This window comes from Rhinoraja longicauda, chromosome 28, assembly GCF_053455715.1.
Source record: "Rhinoraja longicauda isolate Sanriku21f chromosome 28, sRhiLon1.1, whole genome shotgun sequence".
Classification (NCBI taxonomy): domain Eukaryota; kingdom Metazoa; phylum Chordata; class Chondrichthyes; order Rajiformes; family Arhynchobatidae; genus Rhinoraja; species Rhinoraja longicauda.
The window spans coordinates 18,546,071-18,572,928 of record NC_135980.1 but is presented as its reverse complement, the minus strand read 5'-3'; the positions used below and the strand labels follow the sequence as shown (position 1 = coordinate 18,572,928).

General features: G+C 43.4%; 1 protein-coding gene across 1 annotated transcript in view; it reads left to right on the top strand.

Annotated features, from left to right (window-relative positions):
• The window catches only part of LOC144607020 (unconventional myosin-If-like), a 69,922-nt gene that overhangs the window by 12,377 nt on the left and 30,687 nt on the right, over positions 1–26,858 (top strand). The window contains exons 2-9 of the mRNA XM_078423563.1: positions 1,120–1,257; positions 15,032–15,121; positions 20,114–20,208; positions 21,596–21,683; positions 22,997–23,086; positions 23,608–23,739; positions 24,124–24,258; positions 25,987–26,119. Coding sequence (XP_078279689.1) covers positions 1,120–1,257; positions 15,032–15,121; positions 20,114–20,208; positions 21,596–21,683; positions 22,997–23,086; positions 23,608–23,739; positions 24,124–24,258; positions 25,987–26,119 — 901 coding nt within the window. The remainder of the gene's footprint in view (positions 1–1,119; positions 1,258–15,031; positions 15,122–20,113; positions 20,209–21,595; positions 21,684–22,996; positions 23,087–23,607; positions 23,740–24,123; positions 24,259–25,986; positions 26,120–26,858) is intronic.

Sequence of the window (26,858 nt, the reverse complement as noted above, 5' to 3'; positions counted from 1 at the left end):
TTTTTTTTTTAATCAAAATAAAACAGATTCTTTAGCCCACCAAGTCCATGTTGACCATCGATCACCCATTCACACTAGTTCTTTGTTATCTACTGTCACATCCACTCCTGGGGTAATTTACAGAGGCCAATCATCCTACAAATCCGCACGTCTTTGAAATGTGTGTGGAAACTGGAACACCCTGAGGAAATCCACGCGGTCACAGGGGAATGTGCAAACTCCACACAGGCAGCACCTGAGATCAGGATCAAACCGAGTCTCTGCGCTGTAAAACAGTAAGACTATCTAACTGATTTCTTCAAAACAGCAGTACCTGATTCAGCTGACATACCTTCATCAGATGATAACTGAGTTGTTCCTGACAATTCTAAGAAATAAACAACAAAAATGTTCCACTACCCCAAATGGAAGATAGCAGGCATGCACAACTATTTTATGTCATGGAATTCTTGAGTACAATATGTGTGTAAACATAGAACTTGGAAAGTACATTGCAGGACCAGGCCCTTCAGGCATCAACATCCATGCCGAACGATGCCAAATTAAACTAATCTCTGACTGCACATGATCAATATCCTTCCATTCCCTGCATATAGGGGTCGAGCTGCCTGTCCGTGGGCGCGGGGGGAAGAGAGTGGAAGTTTTGTTGCCTTCCATCACAGTGAGGGGGTGTTTGGAGTCACTGTGATGGATGTTTGTGTTGGGGTCGTGTGTCCTGTGTTCTTTTCTTTTTTGCTGTGTCTTGTGACTGCTGAAATTTCGTTCGGTATTTATACCGAATGACAATAAAGTTCTGTTATACTGTTATACTGTTATATCCATGTGCCAACCTAAAAACCTTTCAAATACCACTCTCATATCTGCCTCCACCACCATCCCTGGCAGTGCGTTCCAGGCACTCACTATCCTTTGGGTAGAAAAACTTGCTCTGCACATCTCTCACCTGAAAGCTATTCCCTCTCGTCTACAACACTTCCACACTGGGATAAAGGTTCTGATTGACTGTGTGCGTGAGTGTGTTTTGTGTACATGTAAAACGATATGTTATATTCATGCTGGTAAACGTTAAGATATCTTGGCTGGCAGCATTGAAACATTCACGTTTCCTCTTTTGTTCAGGGGAGCAAGGAGAAGTATCACTGGCAGAGCCACAATGTTAAACAGAGTGGCGTGGACGACATGGTGCTTCTGTCCAAGATCACGGAGGATGCTATCGTGGAGAATCTTAAGAAACGCTACTTGGATGACTATATCTTTGTATCCTTTCAACAAGTACAGCGATGAAACATGGATGCCCCAGTTACAAACCATCCACGGCTGTGTACAGTTGTGTTGAAGGTTGTCGAATATAAATAGATGGCAGAGATAGTTCCACCTAAAGTATGATTAAAATTAAGGTCAATGTAAGGTACAATTAAAATTATAAGCATTAAAATCTGTAATAAAAATTAGAGGAAAGTTTAGACAGAAGAACATTAGAACTTGAGAGTTAGGGCCAGAAGCAGGCCATTCAATCCTGTTCCGCCATTGTTGAAGATCTCACTTGATCTTCTAAATCAAAGCTATTTTCCCTACATCGTTTGATACCATTACAATCTGCACCTCTTTGATCTATTTTGAATGAACTCAGTGACTGTGTACAGCCTCTGATGTGGACGATTCCAAAGATTCACCACCCTCTGCCTGAAAACATTTCTCCTCATCTCGATCCTTGCAAAAATGGGAGGTTAATAACAGGAAATAAGGGAAAGCAGAGGAATTAGACAATTATTTTGTGTTTGTCTTCAGAGAAGAATTTAAAAACTTGCCAGAAATACTAAGGAGTTTGAGGAGCTGAAGAAAGGCCTTCCAGGGTATTAGTTACAGGGAGAGACTGGGCGAGCTTGGATTGTTTATTTGTGGAGTGTCAGAGGTTGAGGAGAAAAAAATAGAAGTGTTTAAAACTATGTGATCATAGATAGGCTAGACAGTCAGTAAATAGACATTAGCTAATAGTCAACATGTGATGCACACAAACTGTAGTATGTGATCGTTGTCATCATCACAAGGGTAGAATGTAACACTGGAAGGACACCCTCCATTTGCTGGAGCTAACTCTACTTGAACAGCTCTCCTCAGTCATGTGGAAATCAGATCAGTATTGCCAGCCTTTCTCCCAGCAGAAGTGCAAACGAGGTCCTCCACTGTTGGACATGATGTGGAATTGATCACAAACAAATTTTGCCGAGTTAGATGGCTCTGGTATCATGGAACCCACAAGCATCTGTGACTTTGACATGACTTAGAATACACAACAGTACAGTACAGGAATAGACAATAGACAATAGGTGCAGGTGGAGACCATTCGGCCCTTCGAGCCAGCACCGCCATTCAATGTGATCATGGCTGATCATTCTCAATCAGTACCCCGTTCCTGCCTTCTCCCCATACCCCCTGACTCCGCTATCCTTAAGAGCTCTATCCAGCTCTCTCTTGAATGCATTCAGAGAATTGGCCTCCACTGCCTTCTGAGGCAGAGAATTCCACAGATTCACAACTCTCTGACTGTAAAAGTTTTTCCTCATCTCAGTTCTAAATGGCCTACCCCTTATTCTTAAACTGTGGCCCCTTGTTCTGGAATGTCTGCATTGATCATGATTCCAATCTGAACTAATCCAATCTGCCTGCACAAGATCCATATCCCTCTCCTCCCTGCCTGCTCTTGTGACTGTCTGAATGCATCTGAAACATTGATATCACATCTGCTTCTATCACTCTTCTGGCAGTGCATTCCAAGTTCACACCACTCTCTGCATAAAATAAACGCGTCGTAAATTTCCTTTAAACATTGCTGCTCTCACCTTAAAGCTGTGCTCTCTAGTCTTTGACATTTTCATCCTGGAAAAAAGATTCTGACTGTCCAACACATCTAAACCTCTCATAATTTTTTATACTTCTATCTGTTTTACCAAATATCCAAATATATCCAATTAAATTCTGTGGTTTATGAAGCAAAGATGGCTATATTCCCAGACTTATCAACTTTGTTTCACCACAAAATAAATGAATCTGTAAAATCATAATCATAATCATAAGAGTAATTTATTAGTCAAGTATGTTTTGCAGCATGCAAGGAATTTGATTTGCCATACCATCATACCAAAAAAGCAACAAGACACACAGCTACATTAAATTTAACATAAACATGCATCACAGCGGCTCCTCCACATTCCCCACTCTGATGGAAGTACAATAGGAGTGATGATTTATGTTCTGATGGCCATGCAACAGTTATCAAAAGTAAAACTGGTCATAGACACAAAATACTGGAGTAACAGCAGGTCTGGCAGTATCTCTGGAGAAAAGAAATAGGTGACGTTTCGGGTTGAGATCCTTCTTCAGACCCAAAACGTCCGAGATGCTGCCCTGAACCGCTGAGTTACTCCAGCTTTTTGTGTCTATCTTCAGTTTAAACCAGCATATGTGGTTCCTTCCTACACAGCAAAACTGGTCAGTGGAGTTTAGAAACCCTCTCCTTCGGCAAATGTTCCTGTTTTTTACAACTATCCAGATGTCCACCATGAATCATGAAAATGTAGTTCTGCAAATTACAGGAAGTTCTAAGTATGAAACAAGAACTAACCTTGAGCAAAAAAAAAGGATAAGCTGCAAACTACTTAAGAACAGCAATATATAATCAGAGTTAATTTTCTTGAGCAATCGTTAGTTATTTTCTTCCTCGCCTTCCAATATTTTGAGTTTTTGTTTAAACACGATCCTGGCCGCTTCAAATTGCTCCAAATGAAAGCTGATTTTCAACAGTTCACTGGATCAAGTGATGTTTCTTAATTACAGTGGCCCTAAATATTCTCTTTCAAGTCAACATTTATAATTTCCAACATAAAACCTATCAATTATGCTTTTTAAAATCTTTCATGCGCTGATGTTCTCAAAATTATTGACCCAACTTGGTTGATAATGACTTGATATTGAGGCCTTGTAATCAAGGCTTGCAATGATACAATGGCAGTATAATGACATTTTATTTTGTATCTTTGAGCCTTTTGAAATTCTGCAAAGATTTTCACAGAAACTTTACAAGATTCCTTTGATAACTATCTCATATTCTGCCTGGGTAGCTCACGTGGCATTGTTATGAATATTGAATTCTCCAATTTTAATTAAATCCCCCATTCCCCCTTCCTAATTCCTGTGCCTCCCACCCACTCTGATACACATTCATTTTCCCCACTCTCCTTTCTCTCTTCCCACAAACTCTGTCCCCTTCCATTTATATTCCACCCTCTGGCTTGGCACCACTCCTCTTCTCTCCTTATCTCACACCCTTCTGTCTCCTTTTCATCTCTAGCCTTTGTCACTTTCTCCACCCATCTGCTAATCGCCTCGCCCCTCCCCTCTTTCCGCCTCTCCCTTTTGTAGGAAGGAACTGCAGATGCTGGGTTACACCGAAGATAGACACGAAATGCTGGAGTAGCTCAGCGGTACAGGCAGCCTCTCTGAAGTGAAGGATTGGGTGATGTTTTGGGTTGAGACCCATCCTCAAACTCGACCCAAAACATCACCCAATCCTCTCCAGAGATGCTGCCTGTCCCTCTGAGTTACCCCAGCATTTTGTGTCTATCCACCTATCACTTGCTAGGCATTGCCCCCCCCCCCCCCCCCACCTCTCTTTTCCAGCTTTCTCCCTCCTACTACAATGTGTCTGAAGAAAGATCCCAAAATGGTGCTTCTTCCATGACAAGGTCACCAGACCCAACTGATTCACCAACAGTTGCATTGTATTCAGGACTTTGCACATACATTTCTGAAAATGTTTGAGCTGCACAACAAACAATTTGGTGGAAACATCTTTCTGAATAAGGTATCACAAAATGCTGGAGTAACTCAGCGGGCCAGGCAGCATCTCAGGAGAGAAGGAATGGGTGACATTTCGGGTCAAGACTCTTCTTTCAGAATAAAATAGCTTCCAAAACTGTAAATCCCACACATAGAGGACTATCCAATGTATCAGTGGAGTACTGGTGTTGGTGAACATAGAGAAAAGACAGCCTAGATGCTTCATTTTACTTTTTTAATGTACATTATTTGCATGTACTGTTTTTAGTTTAAGCAACATCTTGTTGTTCCTCTTCCCTCACTTGTGTTGCATTATTAATATTGTTTTCTCATTTCCCCCTCTGCATCGGTTTTAAATAATTTTCTTCTCATCGCTTCTGGGAAGTTTGTGCTTGAAAGCCACATTCAAATGAAACCTCATGACAGCCCCAGAGTGCTCTGTTATTCTAAATATTGGCTCAAGTCACACAGAAACAAATAAAATGGTGCAAAAGATCACAAAATTTCACATGCAACTTTCCTCAGTGGCCACATTATGTCCGAGCTTTGGGCAGCTTTTAGCCCTGTTCAACAGGATCTTCTTGTGAACCAGGCCCACACACAGAGGTGTCCATGTCTCTGGGTGGGAATGGTAAAGTCCCAACGATGGGAATGATTGGGGCAGAAATCATAGAACTTCCAGATTTACTGGTGAACAAGAATCCACATGAGGTAATCAAGAAATGGACTCCATGTGAATTAACATTAAAAGTATCTTAAGAAAGGAAAGAGAGGAGGTGAGGAAAGCTCTGAGATAGGATTCCAGAGTTCAGGGCTTTGGCGGCTGAAGTATTGTGACCAGCACACAAACAGGCCCTTTGACACAACCCATCCATTCCGACTAATATGCCCCATCTAAGCTAGTCCTCTTTGCTCGTGTTTGGCCCAAATTCCTCATCTCTAAAAAATAATTTAAAGAAATTAGTCATCACTATAAATGTGACCATAAATGAAAGACACTATTCCTGACCTAAGACAGGAACAAACACAAGAGAAACAATTGCCCTGCTACCTGCAAACCAACACCGTAACCATAAAGAAAGTGGCTGTCAGAATCAGATCTTAATTAAAAAATAAAAAGATAAGAGAAATTTTTTAAATGCTTTAAAAAATAGAAATACAGCAGCAAATATAAAATTAAAAATACAAAGGTGTAATATTACAGAGAGATTATGTAACTTGAAATGAGCTTTTTGGAAGCATATTTTTATTTAGGTTTGGGTTTAATATTATCACGTGTATCAAGATACAGTGATAAGATGAGTTTTGCATGGTATTTAACCAGATCAGATAACACTCCTATAATATAAAGGAGGATAGCAAAAGTTTTTTTAGGTACGTGAAGAGGAAAAAAATAGTCAAGGCAAATGTGGGTCCCTTGAAGACAGAAACAGGGGAATTTATTATGGGGAACAAAGAAATGGCAGACGAGTTAAACCGTTACTTTGGATCTGTCTTCACTGAGGAAGATACACACAATCTCCCAAATGTTCTTGGGGCCGGAGAACCTAGGGTGATGGAGGAACTGAAGGAAATCCACATTAGGCAGGAAATGGTTTTGGGTAGACTGATGGGACTGAAGGCTGATAAATCCCCAGGGCTTGATGGTCTGCATCCCAGGGTACTTAAGGAGGTGGCTCTAGAAATAGTGGAAGCATTGGAGATCATTTTTCAATGTTCTATAGATTCAGGATCAGTTCCTGTGGATTGGAGGATAGCAAATGTTATCCCACTTTTTAAGAAAGGAGGGAGAGAGAAAACGGGTAATTATAGACCAGTTAGTCTGAATCAGTGGTGGGGAAGATGCTGGAGTCAATTATAAAAGACGAAATTGCTGAGCATTTGGATAGCAGTAACGGGATCATTCCGAGTCAACATGGATTTACGAAGGGGAAATCATGCTTGACAAATCTACTGGAATTTTTTGAGGATGTAACTAGGAAAATTGACAGGGGAGAGTCAGTGGATGTGGTGTACCTCGACTTTCAGAAAGCCTTCGACAAGGTCCCACATAGGAGATTAGTGGGCAAAATTAGGGCACATGGTATTGGTGGTAGGGTACTGACATGGATAGAAAATTGGTTGACAGACAGAAAGCAAAGAGTGGGGATAAATGGGGCCCTTTCGGAATGGCAGGCAGTGACCAGTGGGGTACCGCAAGGTTCGGTGCTGGGACCCCAGCTATTTACGATATACATTAATGACTTAGACGAAGGGATTAAAAGTACCATTAGCAAATTTGCAGATGATACTAAGCTGGGGGGTAGTGTGAATTGTGAGGAAGATGCAATAAGGCTGCAGGGTGACTTGGACAGGTTGTGTGAGTGGGCGGATACATGGCAGATGCAGTTTAATGTAGATAAGTGTGAGGTTATTCACTTTGGAAGTAAAATAGAAAGGCAGATTATTATCTGAATGGTGTCAAGTTAGGAGGAGGGGGAGTTCAACGAGATCTGGGTGTCCTAGTGCATCAGTCAATGAAAGGAAGCATGCAGGTACAGCAGGCAGTGAAGAAAGCCAATGGAATGTTGGCCTTCATAACAAGAAGAGTTGAGTATAGGAGCAAAGAGGTCCTTCTACAGTTGTACCGGGCCCTGGTGAGACTGCACCTGGAGTACTGTGTGCAGTTTTGGTCTCCAAATTTGAGGAAGGATATTCTTGCTATGGAGGGCGTGCAGCGTAAGTTCATTAGGTTAATTCCCGGAATGGCGGGACTGTCGTATGTTGAAAGGCTGGAGCGATTGGGCTTGTATACACTGGAATTTAGAAGGATGAGGGGGATCTTATTGAAACATATAAGATAATTAGGGGATTGGACACATTAGAGGCAGGAAACATGTTCCCAATGTTGGGGGAGTCCAGAACAAGGGGCCACAGTTTAAGAATAAGGGGTAGGCCATTTAGAACGGAGATGAGGAAGAACTTTTTCAGTCAGAGAGTAGTGAAGGTGTGGAATTCTCTGCCTCAGAAGGCAGTGGAGGCCAGTTCGTTGGATGCTTTCAAGAGAGTGCTGGATAGAGCTCTTAAGGATAGCGGCGTGAGGAGGTATGGGGAGAAGGCAGGAACGGGGTACTGATTGAGAGTGATCAGCCATGATCACATTGAATGGCGGTGCTGGCTCGAAGGGCTGAATGGCCTACTCCTGCACCTATTGTCTATTGTCACTCAACATGAAAACAGTCGTCAAACTCAAGGATAATGGATAGATCAAAGGGTACAGAGTGCAGAAGATAGTTACTTACAGGTCAAAAAGAGATGTAAAAGAATAGAGCAATTGTTTGTGAGTGAAAAAAAGGTGAAAACCAGCCAGAAATAGATTGTCCTGTTTTTAAGAGAGATGAGAGAAAGGGGCCATGAGAAGGTTCTTGCAATCAGGAAGGTTTGCAGCTTTAGTTCAGTTTGAAAATCTATTCTTAGGATTTGCTTCCGTTTCTCTGTAATAAACATTATCGCCACTAACCTCTCTGCAGTCCTGCAAACCCTTGCAATCATCTTCACTGGTTTTCATCTTGTGTCTAATATTAAATTATTGTGTAATTGGAATGCATCTACCATACAGTTATTGGGATATGTGGCTCTGGCATCTCACAGCCACACCCTGTCTAGCTCAGACACCCTTCATCCCTGCTATTTACTGAAACATTTCTCTTTAATACAGTTGTCAGCATCAAAGAACATATTGGCATTTACTCATATATTTTATCAAACGTTTTTTGAAAATTCATATTTAAAGACTTTTTGCATTCTCTGTGATGTTTTTCAATTGCTTCAATTAAATTGGAGACAAGAAAATGCAGATGCTAGAGTGTTGAACAAAGAACAAATTGCTGAAGGAACTCACGGGGTCAGACAGAATCTGTGGAGGGAATAGACAGGCGACCAAAAATGGTCCTGACCCGAAATGTTGTTGGTTCATTTTCCTCCACAAATGCTGCCTGACCCACTGAGTTCATCCAGCATTTTTTAATTTGCTTCTGTTAAAATAATCCATCGTGTCCTATACTTTATAGACATTGACTCCTACAGTTTACAGAAGGCATGTTGGCCCTCATAAAGAAAGGAGTTGAGTACAGGAGCAAAGAGGTCCTTCTGCAGTTGTACAGGGCCCTGGTGAGACCACACCTGGAGTATTGTGTGCAGTTTTGGTCTCCTAATTTGAGTAAGGACATTCTTGCTATTGAGGGAGTGCAGCGTAGGTTCACAAGGTTAATTCCCGGGATGGCAGGACTGTCATAAGATGAAAGAATGGAGCGACTGGACTTGTATTCACTGGAATTTAGAAGGATGAGAGGGGATCTTATATAAAATTATTAAGGGACTGGACCCACTAGATGCCGGAAAAATGTTCCCGATGTTGGGTGAGTCCAGAACCAGGGGCCATGGTTTAAGAATAAGGGGTAGGCCATTTAGAATTGAGATAAGGAAAAACTTTTTCACACAGAGAGTTGTGAATTTGTGGCATTCTCTGCCTCAGAAGGCAGTGGAAGCTGATTCACTGGATGCATTTAAAAGAAACTTAGATAGAGATCCTAGGGCTAGAGGAATCAAGGGGTATGGGGAGAAGGCAGGAACTGGGTACTGATTGTGGATGATCAGCCATGATCACAATGAATGGCGGTGCTGGCTCGAAGGGCCGAATGGCTTACTACTGCACCAATTGTCTATGTACCTATCTATCTATGATAATCTGAGAATGAGTAAGTGGATGAATTAATCTTCCCCCACTACTGACAGAGTACACACGCCCTTTTGAATGCATTGTGCATTCAAAATGCTGCCTGGATTGGTGGGTATTGGCTATAAGAAGAGGTTGGACAAACTTGGATGTTTTCCCTGGAGCAATGTAGGTTGAGGGGAGACCTGATCAAATTATATAAAACTATGAGAGGCATAGTTGACTGTCAGAATCGTTTTCCCTGGGTAAAAATGTCAAACCGTGAGAGCACAGCTTTAAGGTGAGTGAGGCAAAGTTTAAAGGAAATGTGCAGGACAAGTTTTTGGCACAAAGCGTGACGGGTGCCTGGAACGTTCTGCCGGGGTTGGTGCTGGGGACGGATACAATAATGGCATTCAAGAGAATTTTGGATCGGAATAACATCGATATGCAGGGAATGAAGGGATAAGCAGACAGAGGAGATTAGTTTAACTTGGCATCATGTTCCGCACGGACATTGTGGGCTGAAGGGCCTGTTCCTGTGCTGTACAGTACGCTATTCCATATTCTCAGTGCACTTACTTGTGGACAGAACAAATGGGTCTTCTTTTACATGAGGGATCAATTGTCAATGGAGAATACATAGTCTACTGGAAAAATTAATCACACATGAGCTTGCAATATCTTAATGGAGTGAATGTAATGGAACCAATGAACTGAGGAAGTGGGTGTAATGTTAACTTGGGGCTGGGAAAGGAATAAACCGAGGTGTAACATTGGTGAGGAAGTGAGGAACGGCAGCTGGGACATGGATCAGGATCAAAGAATGAACTGAAGGGCGAGTGTGGCGAAGGGGCGACTCCAGGGGCCTGTGAGAACCTTCAAAGGAGGTGAAGAGGGATTGAGAGATTGGATCAAGTCCTTAGAGGGAAGAGAGTGTTGCCTTGACTGAGGGTGGTGGGTGAGGAGGGGTGGGTTGCAGTGGGGAGCAATGAACCTAGACATCTGAAGAATGAAAGAGTATCTCAGGGGAAGGATATAGACGGCCAGGGAATTTGGTTATTGTGGACCACATGCAATTAAAAAGGCCTTTCAGTTTATTGGGATAAACCTACTTTGACTTTGTCTTAATTAAATGAAAAGGTAAGTACTCTCCAACGTGATCAGCCCATGATCAAGGACCCACCCTCTATTGATCAGTGGTCCAAATTTGAGGATTCTACCTACTCCAACGATATTGTTTCCATAACATCCTCTATCGACTTTGCCAACCTCACCCTTTGTGTTGAAGACAGACACAAATGCTGGATTAACTCAATGGATCAGGCATCATCTCTGGAGAAAAAGGATGGGTGGCTTTTCAGGTTGGAACCCTTCTTCAGACAAATATAGAACCCTTTGTGTTTCTAGGAACTAGGTGGTACAAAGCAAGGAACAACGTGAGCGATTGGGAATTTGTTCTGCAGCATCTCAGTGAGTCAGTGCCTTACTGGTGAATGGACAGTTGTTAAGCGCAGTTAGCAATTTGCATAAAAATGTAAAGTCATAACATTTTGAAGAATTGATAGACTTGAAATCAACATTTTTGCTAAACCTTCAAGTTATCCAATGGATTAGGTCCCTGGAATCTGCAAACTCAGAAATTGCCATTCTAATTATCTGCGCTGTTTGGATAAGATTCATATAGGCACTGCTTAGAGGAATTTCTTGGTATATTTTTTGCTTCACCAGAAAGAAGCTTGGTTACTGCATCAGGCAAGGTCAAGGCAAGCAAGAGTTGAGTTTTCTCATCACCAACATGTAAATTCAGACTTCCAGTTTATCATTTATACCAGATTCTATAAACTTCTTTTATTGTCCACTTGCTTCCATCCCTGCCCCATTCCTTCCCCCAACACTCAGAAAGTTACAGAAAGTGGTTCCTTTCGGCCACATTTTGGAATTGGCCGACACAATTGGAGCCTTCACAAGAAATAGTCTCAGCCTCTTTCAGAATGCCTCGTCTTAACACGACTGACTCCAGGTATTTGTCATTGCCAGAGGAGATCACCAGTTCATCGTCAACTTCATAACCTTCATAACCATCATAAACTTCATTATCTGTTGTAGTTCCCTGATGGATAGGACAGATAGTGGGGGGAAGGGAGGGAAATGACAGGGGGAATAGGGATGGCAGATCTGGGATGGAGGGGTGGTTAAGAGGAAAGGTGGGGATAGTGAGGACGGGCAGTGGACGGGGAGTATGTAGGGTAGGTGGAGTGTAGGCAGGCCAGGTGGAGGGTAGAGAGACCAGGCAGGTGGTATGGAGGACTGTTGGGGGAGGGGGGAGGGAGGACAGGTGAGAGGAGGTGGTAGGAAGGAACAAAATGCCCCATCCACGCTAGTCCCATTTGCTTGCTAAACCTTTATCTCTCTAAACATTTCCTATCCATGTACTGTACCTGTCCGAATGCCTTTTAAAGATTGTTATAGTACCTGCTTCAACTATCTTCTCTGGCAGCTCATTCAACATACCCACCACCCACTGTGTGAAAAAGTTGCCTCTCAGATTCTTATTAATCTTTGGGTGAAGTCAGTCCATACTGCTTTTCTCAGGAGATTAGTGCTGGGTCAGTTTCTTACCATGCTGGTTAGAAGCTGCTGATGAACCAACCACAAAGAGGATGTGAACTCAACCACTATGTCCAAGAGCTGGCTGGATGTGGACCATCAGTAGTGTGAACTCTGAGATCCCACCCCACTCCCAGCAATGCCGTGGTTTGGCTGGATCAACACTGGGGCCGGGTCATTCAGTTAACCTACTCCCGTCGCCCTTTCTCTGTGGCCGTGCCTCTCTGCCGTGAAGCATCTCGTTTGTCAACGTTTGATGTGGTAATGTCCGCAGGAAAGCAATGCAACACTGCAGAACTATTTCACATTCTGCACCATTTCACTTCTTCTTCCTCTGTACTAATTTAGCCAACAGACGCAGAGAGGATATCTAACTGTAAATTCAGTGCCTTTCTTTTTTCTCATGGGTGACTAAAAGTGTGATTTAAATGCACAATAATCTACCTTTCAGAGTTGTGATGTTTAGAGTCATAGAGGTGTACAGCATGGAAACAGGCCCTTCGACCCATCTTGTCCATGCCGACCATACATTTCACTGCTCAATGTGCCAAATGCAATGACAAATTTACCCTTGCAAAAGATACCGTGACATTATTTTGAAGAAGAACGAAGAAATATTCTTCTGCATACTGGTCAATATTTACATATTGACCAACATCTCTGACTTGATTGATTGATTAAAAGATACAGCATGGAAACAGGCCCTTCTGCCCATGAAGTCCATGCCAAAAATCGATAACACCTTCACACTAGCTCTATGTTATCTCTCTTTCTCACCAACTCCCTACAAGGGGCAATTTACAGAGGCAAATTAACCTCCATACACTCTTTAAGATGTTGCAGGAAGCCGGAACACCCAGAGGAAACCCACATGGTCACAGTGAGAACAGGCAAACTCCACACAGACAGCACTCGAGGTCAGGATCAAACCCGGGTCTCTGGCACTGTGAGACAGCAGCTCTACCAACTGTACCACTGAATGATACTTGTACTATGTGTGTGTGTTATTTTGCACAAACTGGCCCTAATATTTACATAAATTACAATGGTGAGTTCATATCAAAAGTACTGGATTGACTGTAAAACACTCCGAGATGTCCTGCGGTCAGTGAATGCATTCTATAAATGCATTTTGTTTCTTTTTATTTGAACAAGTGTTAGAACCTCCTTATCACATTTCATAGTCACTGAAAACATGAACTGCTTCACAATTATTTGCTTGGTGATTTTTTTTCCTGCATTTATGACTGCTTCTTGAAGATCAGAACAGTTTTACCACACATCACCTGCGCCCAAGAGGTAGAAAGTTTTATGTGAGGGCAAGTCTTTTTTCGAAATTGATGTTGTAGGAATTTGTTCATCTTTATAACGTTTAATTATCTAGTTTATATCACTCCAAATTATAAAACATTTCTGTTAAGCATCTTACCACTCACAAGAATGTTCCAACATTGTGAGGGGGAGAGGTGTATTGTTTGGCAGAGGGATCTAGGAGTAGGAATTCAACCAGTTCACACACCAGTTCAATTCTCTGATCGATGAAGGCCAACATGGCAAAATAAAATGTTGCTACTCTATCTACCTGCGACGTCACTATCAGGGAACAATGTACATAGTTCCCTGAAAGTGACGTCGCAGGTAGATAGAGTAGCAACATTTTATTTTGCCATGTTGGCCTTCATCGATCAGAGAATTGAACTGGTGTGTGAACTGGTTGAATTTAACTGACCAGCAGAGAGAAGCTGTACTGACCAGCACAGAGAGGATGTAATGACCAGCATAAACAGGCTGTGCTTCTCCAAGTTCAGCAATGATAGTCTACTCATTACGCAATAGGAGCGCCATGATTATGCTGGAGAGAGTGCGGGGACATTTACCAGAGTGTGCCTGGCATGGAGTTAATGAGGATAGACTGGATAGGCAGCTATGGTTTTCCTTAGAGTGGACGATGAAGGTGGTCAAGCTGGAGGGGAGGCAGATAGGGTGTAAGAGTAGGAAACATTTCCCATAGCAGAGGTATCCAAATCTAGAAGGCATACATTTAGGATAAGAGTTTGGAGGAAATTTTGTTTGGAGGTACAGCATGGAAAACAGGTCCTTCGGCCCACCGTGTACGTCGACCACGTCTGAAGAAAGGTCTCGACCTGAAATGTCACCCATTCCTTCTCTCCAGAGATGCTGCCTGTCCCGCTGAATTACCCCAGCATTTTGTGTCTACCTTCGACCATTGATCACCCGTTCACATTAGTTCTATTATCCCACTTTTCTCACCCACGACCCACATACTGGGGACAATTTACAGAGGCCAATAAAGCTACAAACCTGCACATGTTTGGGAGGTGGGAGGAAATGGGAGAATTCAGAGGAAACCCAGGTGGTCACAGGGAGAACATGCAAACTCCACACAGAAAGGACCCGAGGTCAGGATTGAACCTGGGACTCTGGCGCTGTGAGGCAGCAACCCTACCAGCTGCCGCCGTGCCACCTTGATCTGAGGACAAATTTTGTCAAGAGGGTAATTAGAATCTGGAACACACTACCTTGAGGGTGTGGTGGGGGCAGAGACACTCACAACATTTGGAAAGTATTTTGAATTGCACAGTAAAGAAGTTTATGGATCAGGTTCTGGTAAATGAATGTGCAAGGGTTGACATTTATTTGGTTGGCTGAAGGGCCTATTTTTGTGACTTTGTGGCTGAATCCATACACAACCTCGTGCCGCCAAATGCATTTTCTTCTGGTGCGATGTGCAACAGGTGTTGAGTTTACAGGTGCTGCCAGGAAACTACTCGCCACTTTCCTGGGAAGTTCCTGACACCGCTCTTACAACAGGGACGGTCTGTTTCCATTCTTAACAAACCATTCAGGAACAAACCTTAACCTGTGTGTCAGACCTACATCGGTACAGTGCTCATCTCAGTCAACCCTTTCAAACAGATGCCTTACTTCACTGACAGAGAAGTTGAAATTTATCAAGGAGCTGTAAGTAACTTTAATACTTTTTCTATGCAAACCAAACTTCTGGTGTTGTTTTGTAGCTTTTATATTTGTTCCCCCAGTACTTTGGTCAGAACTGTGTGGGAGCCACTGTCTTTTCTATTTTGCTGCACTGTGCCTGCGATTCTGTGGTAAAGTTGCCAATGTAACTGGGACTACTGCAACTGTCAGAGTCATGTAATCCTGTCACTGGTGACATTACTTGTCACTCAGTTGTAAAAGCATCTTCCTAGTGATATTTAAAGCATGCATTCCACCTCATGAAGCTTGCACTTCCACGTTGAAGACCTTTGCTTTGAATAAAGAGTGTTCAATTTATGTAAAGTTAAAAAAACTGCAGATACAAAAATATGACAGCTGAGCAGGTCAGGTTGTGTATAACTCATAAATCACAAAGCGCTGGAGTATCTCAGTGGGTTGGACAGCATCTCTTGTGACGGCCCTTCTTCAACCTCTCTCCACGCTCTATGAATGTTCTGAGGAAAAGCTACTTTCACATCTCTCCAGTTCTGCTCTGTCCCCTCTGCACCGCCAAGCACTGCCTCATCACCAGCGAGCTGGGAATCTTCCTGAATATTACCACCATTTCCCGTGCTGCCATCAGAATTCCAGGATTCACAGACTTTGTTTTGCATTCCTACCTCTGCTGACACACAACTGCACTCCAGCATGGGTACCCACGAGTGACAGGAGATAAGTAGAATCATTGCATAGATGATTAACACGTCAGGTTCTGAAGAAGGGTCCCGACCTGAAACGTTGCCTGTCCATTACCTCCCCAGATGCTGCCTGACCCACACCTGATCTCAGCTCCAACATTTGTTTCTTGCTGTAGGAAGTTCTTAGGTTGTTTGGCCTGTCGCTGCAAGCTGGGATTTATAAGGTTTATCATCAGCCAGAAGTCTGCAGTGATTGTAATTTGATCAGATGCTTTACAATGATTTTCAGTGTTGTGTCAGTTCTTTGTCTATTTTTTCAGATAAGAACTCCAAGGGGTGCAATTACTGATCCATAAAACGTTGCAGTTTTTGTATGTAAAGGGAGGTCAGTGTGATCTCAGTTTAACATCATCTGCTTGTGTTGCCTGGTGCGGAAAATTGCACAGGCTGGGCCTGATCCACTGGATCATGGAAGAACTGGGGGGGGACATGGTGGAGAGCTACCAGATATGGGGGTCCTGTCAGGGAAGGTATGGAGAAGATGTGTTCCCTTGTGGGAGAAGCAGGAGTGTTCAAAAATAAAGAGGCAACCACAGAAAACAAGAGATGAAGCAAATATTTTCTCTCAGAGTATTGCGAGTCTTTATAACTCTGCTCCCTCTAAGCCCAGTACAACTAGGGTTATTTTATTTGAAAGATACAGCATAGAACCAGGCCTTCGGCCCACTGAGTCCACGCTGACCACCCATCACCTATGTTATCCCAGTTGCCCATCCACTCCATACACACTAGGGGCAATTTATAGAGGCCAATAAACCTACAAACCCACACATCTTTGGTATATGGGAGTAAACTTGGCCCTTAGCTGCCTTTGCCTTGAAAATTCAAGTGTTGGTCCAGATCTTAAATATTGTGAGAGCTCCACAGGCAGTGCATTCCAGATTATCACCACACTCTGGGTGAATATTCCTCACATCCCCATTAAACTTATTCCTCCTCACATTAAACCTTGCACTCCAGCTCCAGGTACCTCTGCCTTAGGGGGAGTTTTGCTGCTGTCTACACCATTCATAATTCTCATAATTTGATCCAAAGCTTTGATGCTGCCACATCAGATGATCTTCTGTGCTGCCTGACTCTCCGAGCTCAACGACAAAGCAATATTGGGCCATATATACAATGTATCCAGCTCTCAGCTTCACTCTGTGAGCGCATGCCTCAGCCTCCTTCACTCCAGGGAAAGAATTCCCAGTCTATCAAACCTTATAACTGTCAAACTATCAAACTTTATAACTCAAACCTTCCTTTCCCAGTAACATCCTTGAATACCATTTTAGTGCTTTCCAGTTTAATGCCTCCACCCAGAGAGTCCAGAACCAGTTCTCCCAGTGAAAGGATGAGGAGAAGATGCTGAGTTCAGGTTGATTACCACAGTCATGTTGGTGGTGGACCAGATTCTAATGGTTCTTCTCCAGTTTAACTTGCCATAACATTTGGTCCGGACATGATGGGCCGAAGGGCCTGTTGCTATTCTATACTGTCTATGATCTCCTGCTTGTGAGTTTCTCCACACTGTGCTGCTCAACACGAAGGCCACAAATGATAATGTTGTTGTTCCCCAGAGAGCGATACTTACTCTAGAAAAGATTCACAAACAACTACATTGGAGGTTTTCAGGCTTTCAGAATTAATAGTCTACTTGTTTTAATTGGGGAAGGAAAATACTGAGGAAGTCATGGTATGTGCACCAGGGGTGGATGTGGATAGTGAAAAGGCTGTCTACATTGGTTACTGCGTGAAAGACCAGAGGAAGCGAAGAACAGAATCCCTTTAGCAAAGTTACAGGTCTGGATTGAAAGGCACTGAATGTTTTCTTCTATTCTGCTGAGCAATACCTACTTAACATCAGCTAATGCATCTGCCTGTCATTTTAGTTCTCAATCTGCTACCACTCTGAGTTCTCCTTCCTTGCCTTTTGACATTCTTCCAAATGAAGTTGCACACGTGCTCTTGTTGCAGTCTCAAGGATGAGTTTAAGGGATTTCCATCATCGTCACTGCTTTGTAACAGCAGGTACTCAAAACAACCATTTACACTCAAGGAGACAAAGTGCTGGAGTAATTAAGCGGGCCAGGCAGCATCCCTGGAGAGCATGGATAGGAGACGTTTTGGGTTGAGTCCTTTTGTGTATTTGCCAGCATCTGCAGTTCTTTGTTTCAACCATTTACACTCACCTGGACCCGTTGTTACCTGTTGTATATAAAATTATGAGAGGCATAGATAGGGTCGTCATTGAGAACCTAGGAAATGTCAACGATTAGAGGGCATAGGTAAGAACAGAAGTGGAACAGAGGGATCTAGGAGAGCAGATACATATGTCTCAGAAACGGGGTCACAGGTAGATAAGGTTGTCAAGAAGGCTTTTGGTACATTGCCTTCATCAGTCAGAGTATTGAGCATAGAAGTTGGGATGTTATGTTACAGTTTTGCAAGACAGTGGTAAGGCCACATTTGGCATATTGTGTTGAGTTTTGATCACCATGCTAAAGGAAGGATATCATGAAGCTGGAAAGAGTGCAGAAAAGATTAGCGAGTATATTCCCAGGGCTCGAGGACCTCAGTTATAGTGAGAGGTTGGGCAGGCTACGACTTTATTCCTTGGAGCGAAGCAGACTTTGATAGAGGTGATTTTATAGAGGTGTATAAAAATTCTTGAGGTGAATGCACAGAGTCTTTTTCCCAGGGTAAGAGAATCAAGAGCTGGTAGGAATAGGTTTAAGGTGAGAGGGAGAAGAGCTAATAGGAACTTGAAGGGCAACATTTTCACATGGTGGGTTGTGGCTATATGGAGCAAGATGCCCGAGGGGGTAGTTGAGGCAGGTGTGATAAAAAATAATTAAAAGAAATTTGGACAGATACATAGATAGGAATAGTTTAGTGGGAGATGGGCCAAACACCAACAAATGGAATTCACTAAGATGGGGTACCATGCAGGGCCGTTTTTACAGCATTATGGGCCCCCGGGCAAAGCAGTGTACTGGGGCCCCTACCATTACTCTCCCCCACCCCCCTTTCCCTACCAGCCACCCCCCCCCCTGTCGTGCCGGCGAAAAGCACTTACCGAAAAGCACTTAGCGATGGACAGGGTGCTACATTGTTGCGAAAAGCACTTACAGATCGCTGTGAGAAGCACTTAGTGACCGAAAATGTTGCGAAAAAAGCACTTATTGAACCTACATTTTTAAAGTAGTATTTATTTATTGCAAGTCACTTAACATACACAGATCAGCATGGGGCCCCTATGCTCGTGGGGCCCCGGGCAAGTGCCCATCAGGCCCATGCGTTAAGATGGCCCTGGCACCATGGTCAGCATAGATCAGCTGGGCAGAAAGGTCTGTTTCCATGCTGTATGACTTTGACCTCGGGTCTTGTTTGTGCAGAGTTTGTAGATTCTCTCTGTGACACCATGGGTTTCCTCCGTGTGCTCCGGTTTCCTCCCACATCCCAAAGGCGTGCAGGTTTGCAGGTTAATTGCCCTCCGCAAATTGTCCCAAGGTGGGTGTGTGGTGGAATCTGGAGGGAGTCGATGGGACTGTGAGAGGGAACTGGAGAGGGAATGGGTTTGCTGGGATTGCATAGGGAGCTGAGGGACTTAATGCTCTCTTATGTTTTTATGGGGATGTAAAGATGCTCTTTTGCGTTTTTCCTTTGACCTCTCTTTTTGTCTCATGAACGTTCATTCCAACGCTGTGTTTTACTTGTACTTTGTGGGGACTGGAAGCTGCCTTCTAATTTACTGTTTCAGCAGCTCAGAGCAGGATTAGCCCCGAGACTGGGGAGTGACCAAGAGTGAAGATGTGAGGGCCACTCACACTGACAGGGCGATGCACAGAGTAACCTTGACTCTGCCTGCTGCTTGGTTTCAACTCAAAGTTTCCATTTTTCTCTTGGCCACATGGCCAATCACTTTTAAAATTCCAAGTTAACTATTCCTGTCTTTGGAATGATTCTGGAAAATTCCTGGAAGATATTTGTTTGATGCCAAGTATTCTTCAAAAGCAAGCAGAAACATTTGTGTGACACTTTTACATTATTTCTGATGTTTGTCGGAATGTATGCTTCTTATGCAAAGGACGGCGTCATTGTACTGAGTAGATTTTGGACGTGCCCATTTGGGATGTTACATGTGTATGTCCTCACCCACCCTGGTCTTACCACAGCAGAAAACTGCACAGTGCGTTCCCACGTCCGCCTCCCACCCTCCCTCAACACGCGGCAGCTTCTACTTTTGCTGAGACAATTTATTTTCTTTCTGCAGGCTCAGTATGAAAATCCACCTCATATTTACGCTCTTACAGACAGTATGTACAGGAACATGTTAATTGATGCAGAGAACCAGTGTGTTATAATCAGGTATGTAAAGAAAGGTCCCAACCCAAAATGTAATCTGTCTATTCCCTCCACAGATGCTGCCTGGTCCGCTTCCTCCAGTATCATATCATATCATATCATATATATACAGCCGGAAACAGGCCTTTTCGGCCCTCCAAGTCCGTGCCGCCCAGCAATCCCCGTACATTAACCCTATCCTACACCCACTAGGGACAATTTTTACATTTACCCAGCCAATTAACCTACATACCTGTACGTCTTTGGAGTGTGGGAGGAAACCGAAGATCTCGGAGAAAACCCACGCAGGTCACGGGGAGAACGTACAAACTCCTTACAGTGCAGCACCCGTAGTCAGGTACTTTGTGTTTTGCTCAAGATTCCAGCATCTGCAGTTTCCAGTTTAGTTTAGTTTAGTTTAGTTTAATTTAGTTTAGAAATATAGTATGGCAACAGGCTCTTTGGCCCTCTGAATCCACGCCAAACTTCATTCACCCATAAACTAGTTCTATGTCATCTCAGTTTCACATCCTACACACTAGGGGCAATTTACAGAAACCGGTTAACCTGCAATCCTGCACATGTTTGGGATATGGGAAGAAACCGGATGCCCTCTAAATTTTTCCTATATTGCCGCCTGGGTAAAAGGTCAGGAACTACCTCTCATACTTTTATATACTTTTATCAAGTCTCCCCTCAACTCTGACGCTCCAGAGAAAAATCCAAGTTGGTCCAATCTCTTCTTGTAACTAATACTCTCTAATCCAGGTATCGTTCTGGTAAACCCATTCTGCACCCTCTCCAAAGTCTTCACACCCTTGCTCTAATGGGGCGACGGAACTGCGCACAATGCTCCATATGTGGCCTTGCCAAAGTCCTGTAAAGCTGTAACCCCTTGGGTTCTGCAGGAGGTGTTGAGGTGGGAGGAATGGGACCTCGACAGAACAGTAGTCACTCAATGGGAGCCAGGTCACCAGGTGAACAGTTCTGATTCTTGTTTTACGCACATTATGTACTTGGGACATATACCTCCTGCTGCATTTCTTCTTGTTCTGAATTTTCTGAAACAATATTTCTTCCCTTTTATTGACCTTGGCAGGTGTTTTGTTAAAATTTAGAAAATTTGCTGAGATAAGCTCTTCTGTGGTTGGCATTTTGAACTTGTATTTAGCTTTGGAAGAAAGGGTTTAGAAAGGGGAGACTTCTTGCGATGTGAATGTGATGTGCCAACGTCTCCATAAACCGTTCTTCCTTTGTTACCTCACTTTATTCTTGAATCACGTTGAAATTGTTTGTGTCAGAGTTGAACGATTGCCAGCCTGAGGTTAAGAGAGAATCGCAGTGGATGTGGCAGAAACGCCTGTGATAGGTCTTACTTCTGGGGCTTCTCGCCCCTTATTTTGTCTTCCAGTGGTGAGAGTGGAGCTGGAAAAACGGTGGCTGCAAAATATATCATGGGTTACATCTCCAAAGTATCTGGAGGAGGATCAAAGGTTCAGGTAATCACAGAGCCTGGTTGGCTTGGGAAATTATTTGAGGATCATCAGTTTGTGTTTGCAGGGGAGAGGAGGAGGCGCCAGAAACCAATGCACTGATCCACCTTCTCTGGGACACTGAAGAGTTTCCTGTCATCCAAGATTAATGGGGGCATGGGAGAAACAGTGCCAACGACATCAGCCTAGTCATAGAGTCATAAAGCCCTTCAGCCCAACTCTCCAAGTCATCGAGAGGTACGGCCAGGAAACAGGCCCTTCAGCCCTCTCAGATCATGCTGACCATGAACCACCCAGTTACACCAATCCATTAATCCTGTTTTATTCTCCATACATTCCCATTAACTAAGCCCAAATTCTGCCATACTACGGGAAATTCCACAATGACCATTGACCTCCCAACCTGCACATCTTTAGAATGTGAGAGAAAACTGGAACCTGAGGTACACTGATTAGAACCCACACCCCCAACCAAGAGTGGAGGTGAATTTCTGCTTTGTCAACTTGGCTTACTTATTAGATAACAAGTAAATATTCTCCTTCCTCCCTGACACCAGATGAGTTTGGGCAGAGCATGGAGTTAAACCAGGGCTATTTACCTTTGAGGAACCATTCTATATTTCCTAAATAAAAGCTGCACAGTGGTGTAGCTGGTGGAGCTGCTGCCTCATAGCGTCAGAAACTCGGGTTCGATCCTGACCTCGGGTGCTATTTGTGTGGAGTTTGCACATTCTCCTTGTGACCACATGGATTTTCTCCGGGTGCTCTGGTTTCCTCTCACATACCAAAGACATGCGGGTTTGCAGGTTAATTGTCCTCTGTAAATTGTTCCAAGAGTGTAGGTAGTAGTAGAATCTGGTGGGAGTTGATGACAATACGGAGAGAATAAAGTTGGATTAGATTAACGTAGGAATAATGTAAGTGGATGGTTAATGATCAGTATGAACAGCCAAAGGGCTGTTTCCATGCTGTATCTCTCTATCTAATGCTCCGCAGGTCAGGCAACATCTGCGGGGAGAGAACAGTTTAGATTGATTACCTTTCAGCAGAATATTCCCTTATACTGGCTCATTCTCACAAGTAGTGGACTACTGGCACTGGGCAAGTCTAGATGTAGATGAGCCAAGAGAGTGCCCACCTGTGCCCAGACCCAGAGTCAGCACTTGGAGCTGTGACTGGGTATAACTGTATCTTCTATCCTCTCATTCCAGCTGGGAGCTGAATGTCACCCAGGATCAGTGGAAGAAATGTGAGGGTCACGTCTTTGCTGCATGTTTATAATGGGGCACGGACATCATTTATTTTTTATTTGGTTTCAGCACGTAAAAGATATCATCCTACAATCAAACCCTCTACTTGAAGCCTTTGGAAATGCCAAGACTGTACGAAACAACAACTCCAGTCGATTTGTAAGTTACCCCAAGAGTCTGTATATCTGTGGGTGTCAAAATTTGATTGAAAGATACTGCATGGAAACAGGCCCTTTGGCCCACCCAGTCAGCACCTACCATTGATCACCCATTCACAACAGTTTTACACTATCCCACTTTCTCATCCACTCCCTACACACCAGGGGCAATTTACCCACTACACCACTATGCCACCCTGTGTCATGTCATCATGGTGTATCAGTTGCTTGTGGTTCACAGTGACCCCAAGGGTTTATAAATACAATGGGGGAGGATCCCAAGGATTCTCCCTCCATAACTCTTTGTGTCCCTGCAGTTTTGGTGATCTGCTGGATTGCACTGATCAAAAAAGTTCTGTAGAGATTCCAGGGTCTGAGATGTGTGGTCCCGATACGCACTCTGGCTGCAGGGAAAATTGGTCCTGTTACGTATTATTGTGAAGACTGTATATGCATGGTATATGTGTGAGTTTGGCTGTGCTTGTGCTTAAATCCTATATTTCTGTATTATTTCTTCCTTAGGGAAAATACGTTGAAATTCAGTTCAGTCGCGGTGGTGAGCCGGATGGTGGAAAAATTTCAAACTTTCTTCTGGAGAAATCCCGGGTTGTTAATCAGAATGAGAATGAGAGGAATTTCCACATCTACTACCAGGTACCTCATCATTTCCTTCCAGATCTAAAAGGCAAACACCTACAGGTGTAACATCACATGCAAGGTATGGTTGTGCAGAGGTAATGGGTATCTAGTGGGTTACACAGCAGCGGGTGTATGGGACGAGCTGGCTGAGGAGGTAGTTGAGCCAGATACAATAACAACATTTAAAGGACACTTATGGACATGGACAGGTATGTGGATAAGAAAGGTTTAGAGGGATATGGGTCAAATGCAGGCAAATGGGACTAGCTTAGATGGGGCATCTTGTTGGGCCAAGTGGGATTGGGTCATTGCAATGATATGACAGGACAGACTCTGTTCAGCACTCTGTAGCAAGGAGGAATGAGCGGTAAATTGAAGGTTAATTTTTTCTTCCAATAGCTGCTGGAAGGTGCATCGCGGGAGCAGATTGAAAACCTGGGCATTGCTGATCCTACGTATTACTTCTACTTAAACCAGTCAGGGACTTACAAGGTGGATGGAACAGATGACAAGAAAGAGTTTGCGGAAACGATGGTAAATGTTTTTGTTATGAACTAAGCTGCACACATCATTGCAGAATGTGCCAAACTGTATAATTGATTGACAGTGTTTGATTGTAAGATACAGCATGGAAACAGACCCTTCGGCCCATTGAGTCCATGCTGACCATCGATCACCCATTCACACTAGTTCTATGTTATCCCTCCACTTTCTCGTCCACTTCCTACACACTTGGGGCAATTTATAGAGGGCCAATTAACCTACCAACATGCACATCTTTGGGATGAGGGAGGAAACTCACATGGTCACAGAGAGAATGTGCAAACTCCGCGTAGACAGCACCTAAGGTTAGGATCAAACCCAGGCCTCCTGCGCTGTGAAGCAGCAGCTCTACCAGCTGAGTGTTGAGCTCCTCCTGAAATCGAAGACTAACAGATGGAATCTTGAGCAAAACACAATTGAGCAAATGCTGGAATATTGAGCAAAACACAAAGTGCTGGAGGAACTCAATGGGTCAGGCAGCATCTGTGGGGAGGAATGGACAGGTTGGGATCATTCTTCAGACTGATAAAATTGGGAGACTTTTCACACACTTGAGGTCCGCACTGCACTGGACTCAGCGAGCATCCTGTAGTCTATTCCCAGTGACACATTCTGGAAGGACTTGACGTGTTCTCCTGTGCTGTACTGTTCTATGCCCTATGCTTAGTTCCCAGACCTTAACATGTTTATTTTCTTCACGTGATGACCAATTTTCTGTTTCTTTTCTCAACATTTGGGGGTTTTTTTCATTTGCAATTTTTTATCGCAATTGATGAGGTCAGAAACTAAACGGTGAGCCATTCGGCCCCTTGAACATTCTATATTCAGTTGGACCAGGGCTGTCCTAATTAACTCCAGATCTCACCCTATGCCATAACCCTTCACAACACAACTTTACTTGTTTCACTTCTAAGAATTTCAACGGATCAACTGAGATAGTTTTTGGGGAATGTTTCCCAGATTCCCACAATGTTTCTGATAAGAGGTGCTTTCCATATCACCCTGAAAGATTTTGCTCCAATTATTTTGTTCTGGACTGAACAGATGATACAATGTTTTTACACCTAACTAAGAAACGAAGAAATCATCCTGAACAATCAGTTACATTTTCCTTCAGACTTCTCTGACAAAGGGATTGCAAGCCAACATAGGCACATGGATATATAGGAATGGGGGGATATGGATCACATGCAAGCAGAGAAAATTAGTTTAACTAGGCATCATGCTCGGCACAGACATTACGGGCCATAGGACCTGTTGCTGTGCTGTAGTGTTCCATGTTCTAACTGTTTGCACGATTCCCTCTTGATTTAACCTTTCACATCCTCTTTTCGTCTGGTGACCCTGAGCTAAACTTCCTCCAAAGCCAATGTATCGGCTCAAAGCTGCGGTGCCCAGACCTGAGTGCGCCCGATGGGCTCGAACCGGACCTCTGAGCATCTGTGGTTAAAAAATTCTCCATCTTTGTATTCTGACCTCTTGTGATAAAGCACAGGACTGCATTAGTCTTTTAAATTATTTATAGACAAATTCATCGGCTTTTAGTGATTTCTGCATTTAGATGTGATTTGTTATTTGCTGAATGGTTAAATTTATGGAGAGTGACACAAAACCAATGAAATGTTTTTAACTCCAAATTGACTTGATCATATTTCAAATAGATTTCTTGTGAACCTTGGTCTTGCCATCTAACTACTGAGGACAATTCTCTTCCCTTAGAATGCCATGCAGATCATCGGTATTCCATCCGAGGTTCAAGTCATGGTGCTGCACATTGTTGCTGGAATTCTGCACCTTGGGAACATCAGTTTTATGGAAGTTGGGAATTATGCAGACGTGGAGAATGAAGCTCGTGAGCAACAATTATTCCTCAATATTTCAATATCTATTTGCGTCACAGTGATGATTGACAGGCGCTTCAGAAAGGAAGGAGGCGGCTTGTTATTTTTCCTTCCTTCTTCCTATGTGTGGGAACAGAGAATGTCCCCAAGCAGACCTGCCGGCCTCCTCCCTCTGCTCTGCATTTCACTGCTCCTACATCCTCTGTCTGTGCCTTTTTTGTATTCATAAAGGTACCATTCTGTATATCAAGAGTCAAGTGTTTAGAAATACAGAATGGAAACTGGTCCAGCCCATTTAGTCCATGCCATCGGTTCACATTTATTCGATGTTATCCCACTTTCTCACCCACTCCCTACAGACGAAGGGCAATTCACAGAGGCCAATTAACCTCCAAATCTGCACGTCTTTGGGATGTGGGAGGAAACCAGAGCACCTGGAGGAAACCCAGGGAGAACATGCAAACTCCACACAAACAGCCCCCGAGGGGTGGCACAGTCTTTGATTGTTATATGTACCGACAACAGAACGATGAAATTCTTACTTGCAGCAACATAACAGACCTGTAAACACAATACTCCCAGATAACTCAATAAACAAAACCATTAAAAGCCCCAGTGCAAAAAGCACAAGGGCCTTTGTGCAACCAAGATAGTTCCTTGCTGTTGGTGTGTTTGATGGATCATCAGCCTACAAGCTGCTTAAGATGTTCAAAGGCCTGAGCACCTAATTTAATTAATAACATTGATATT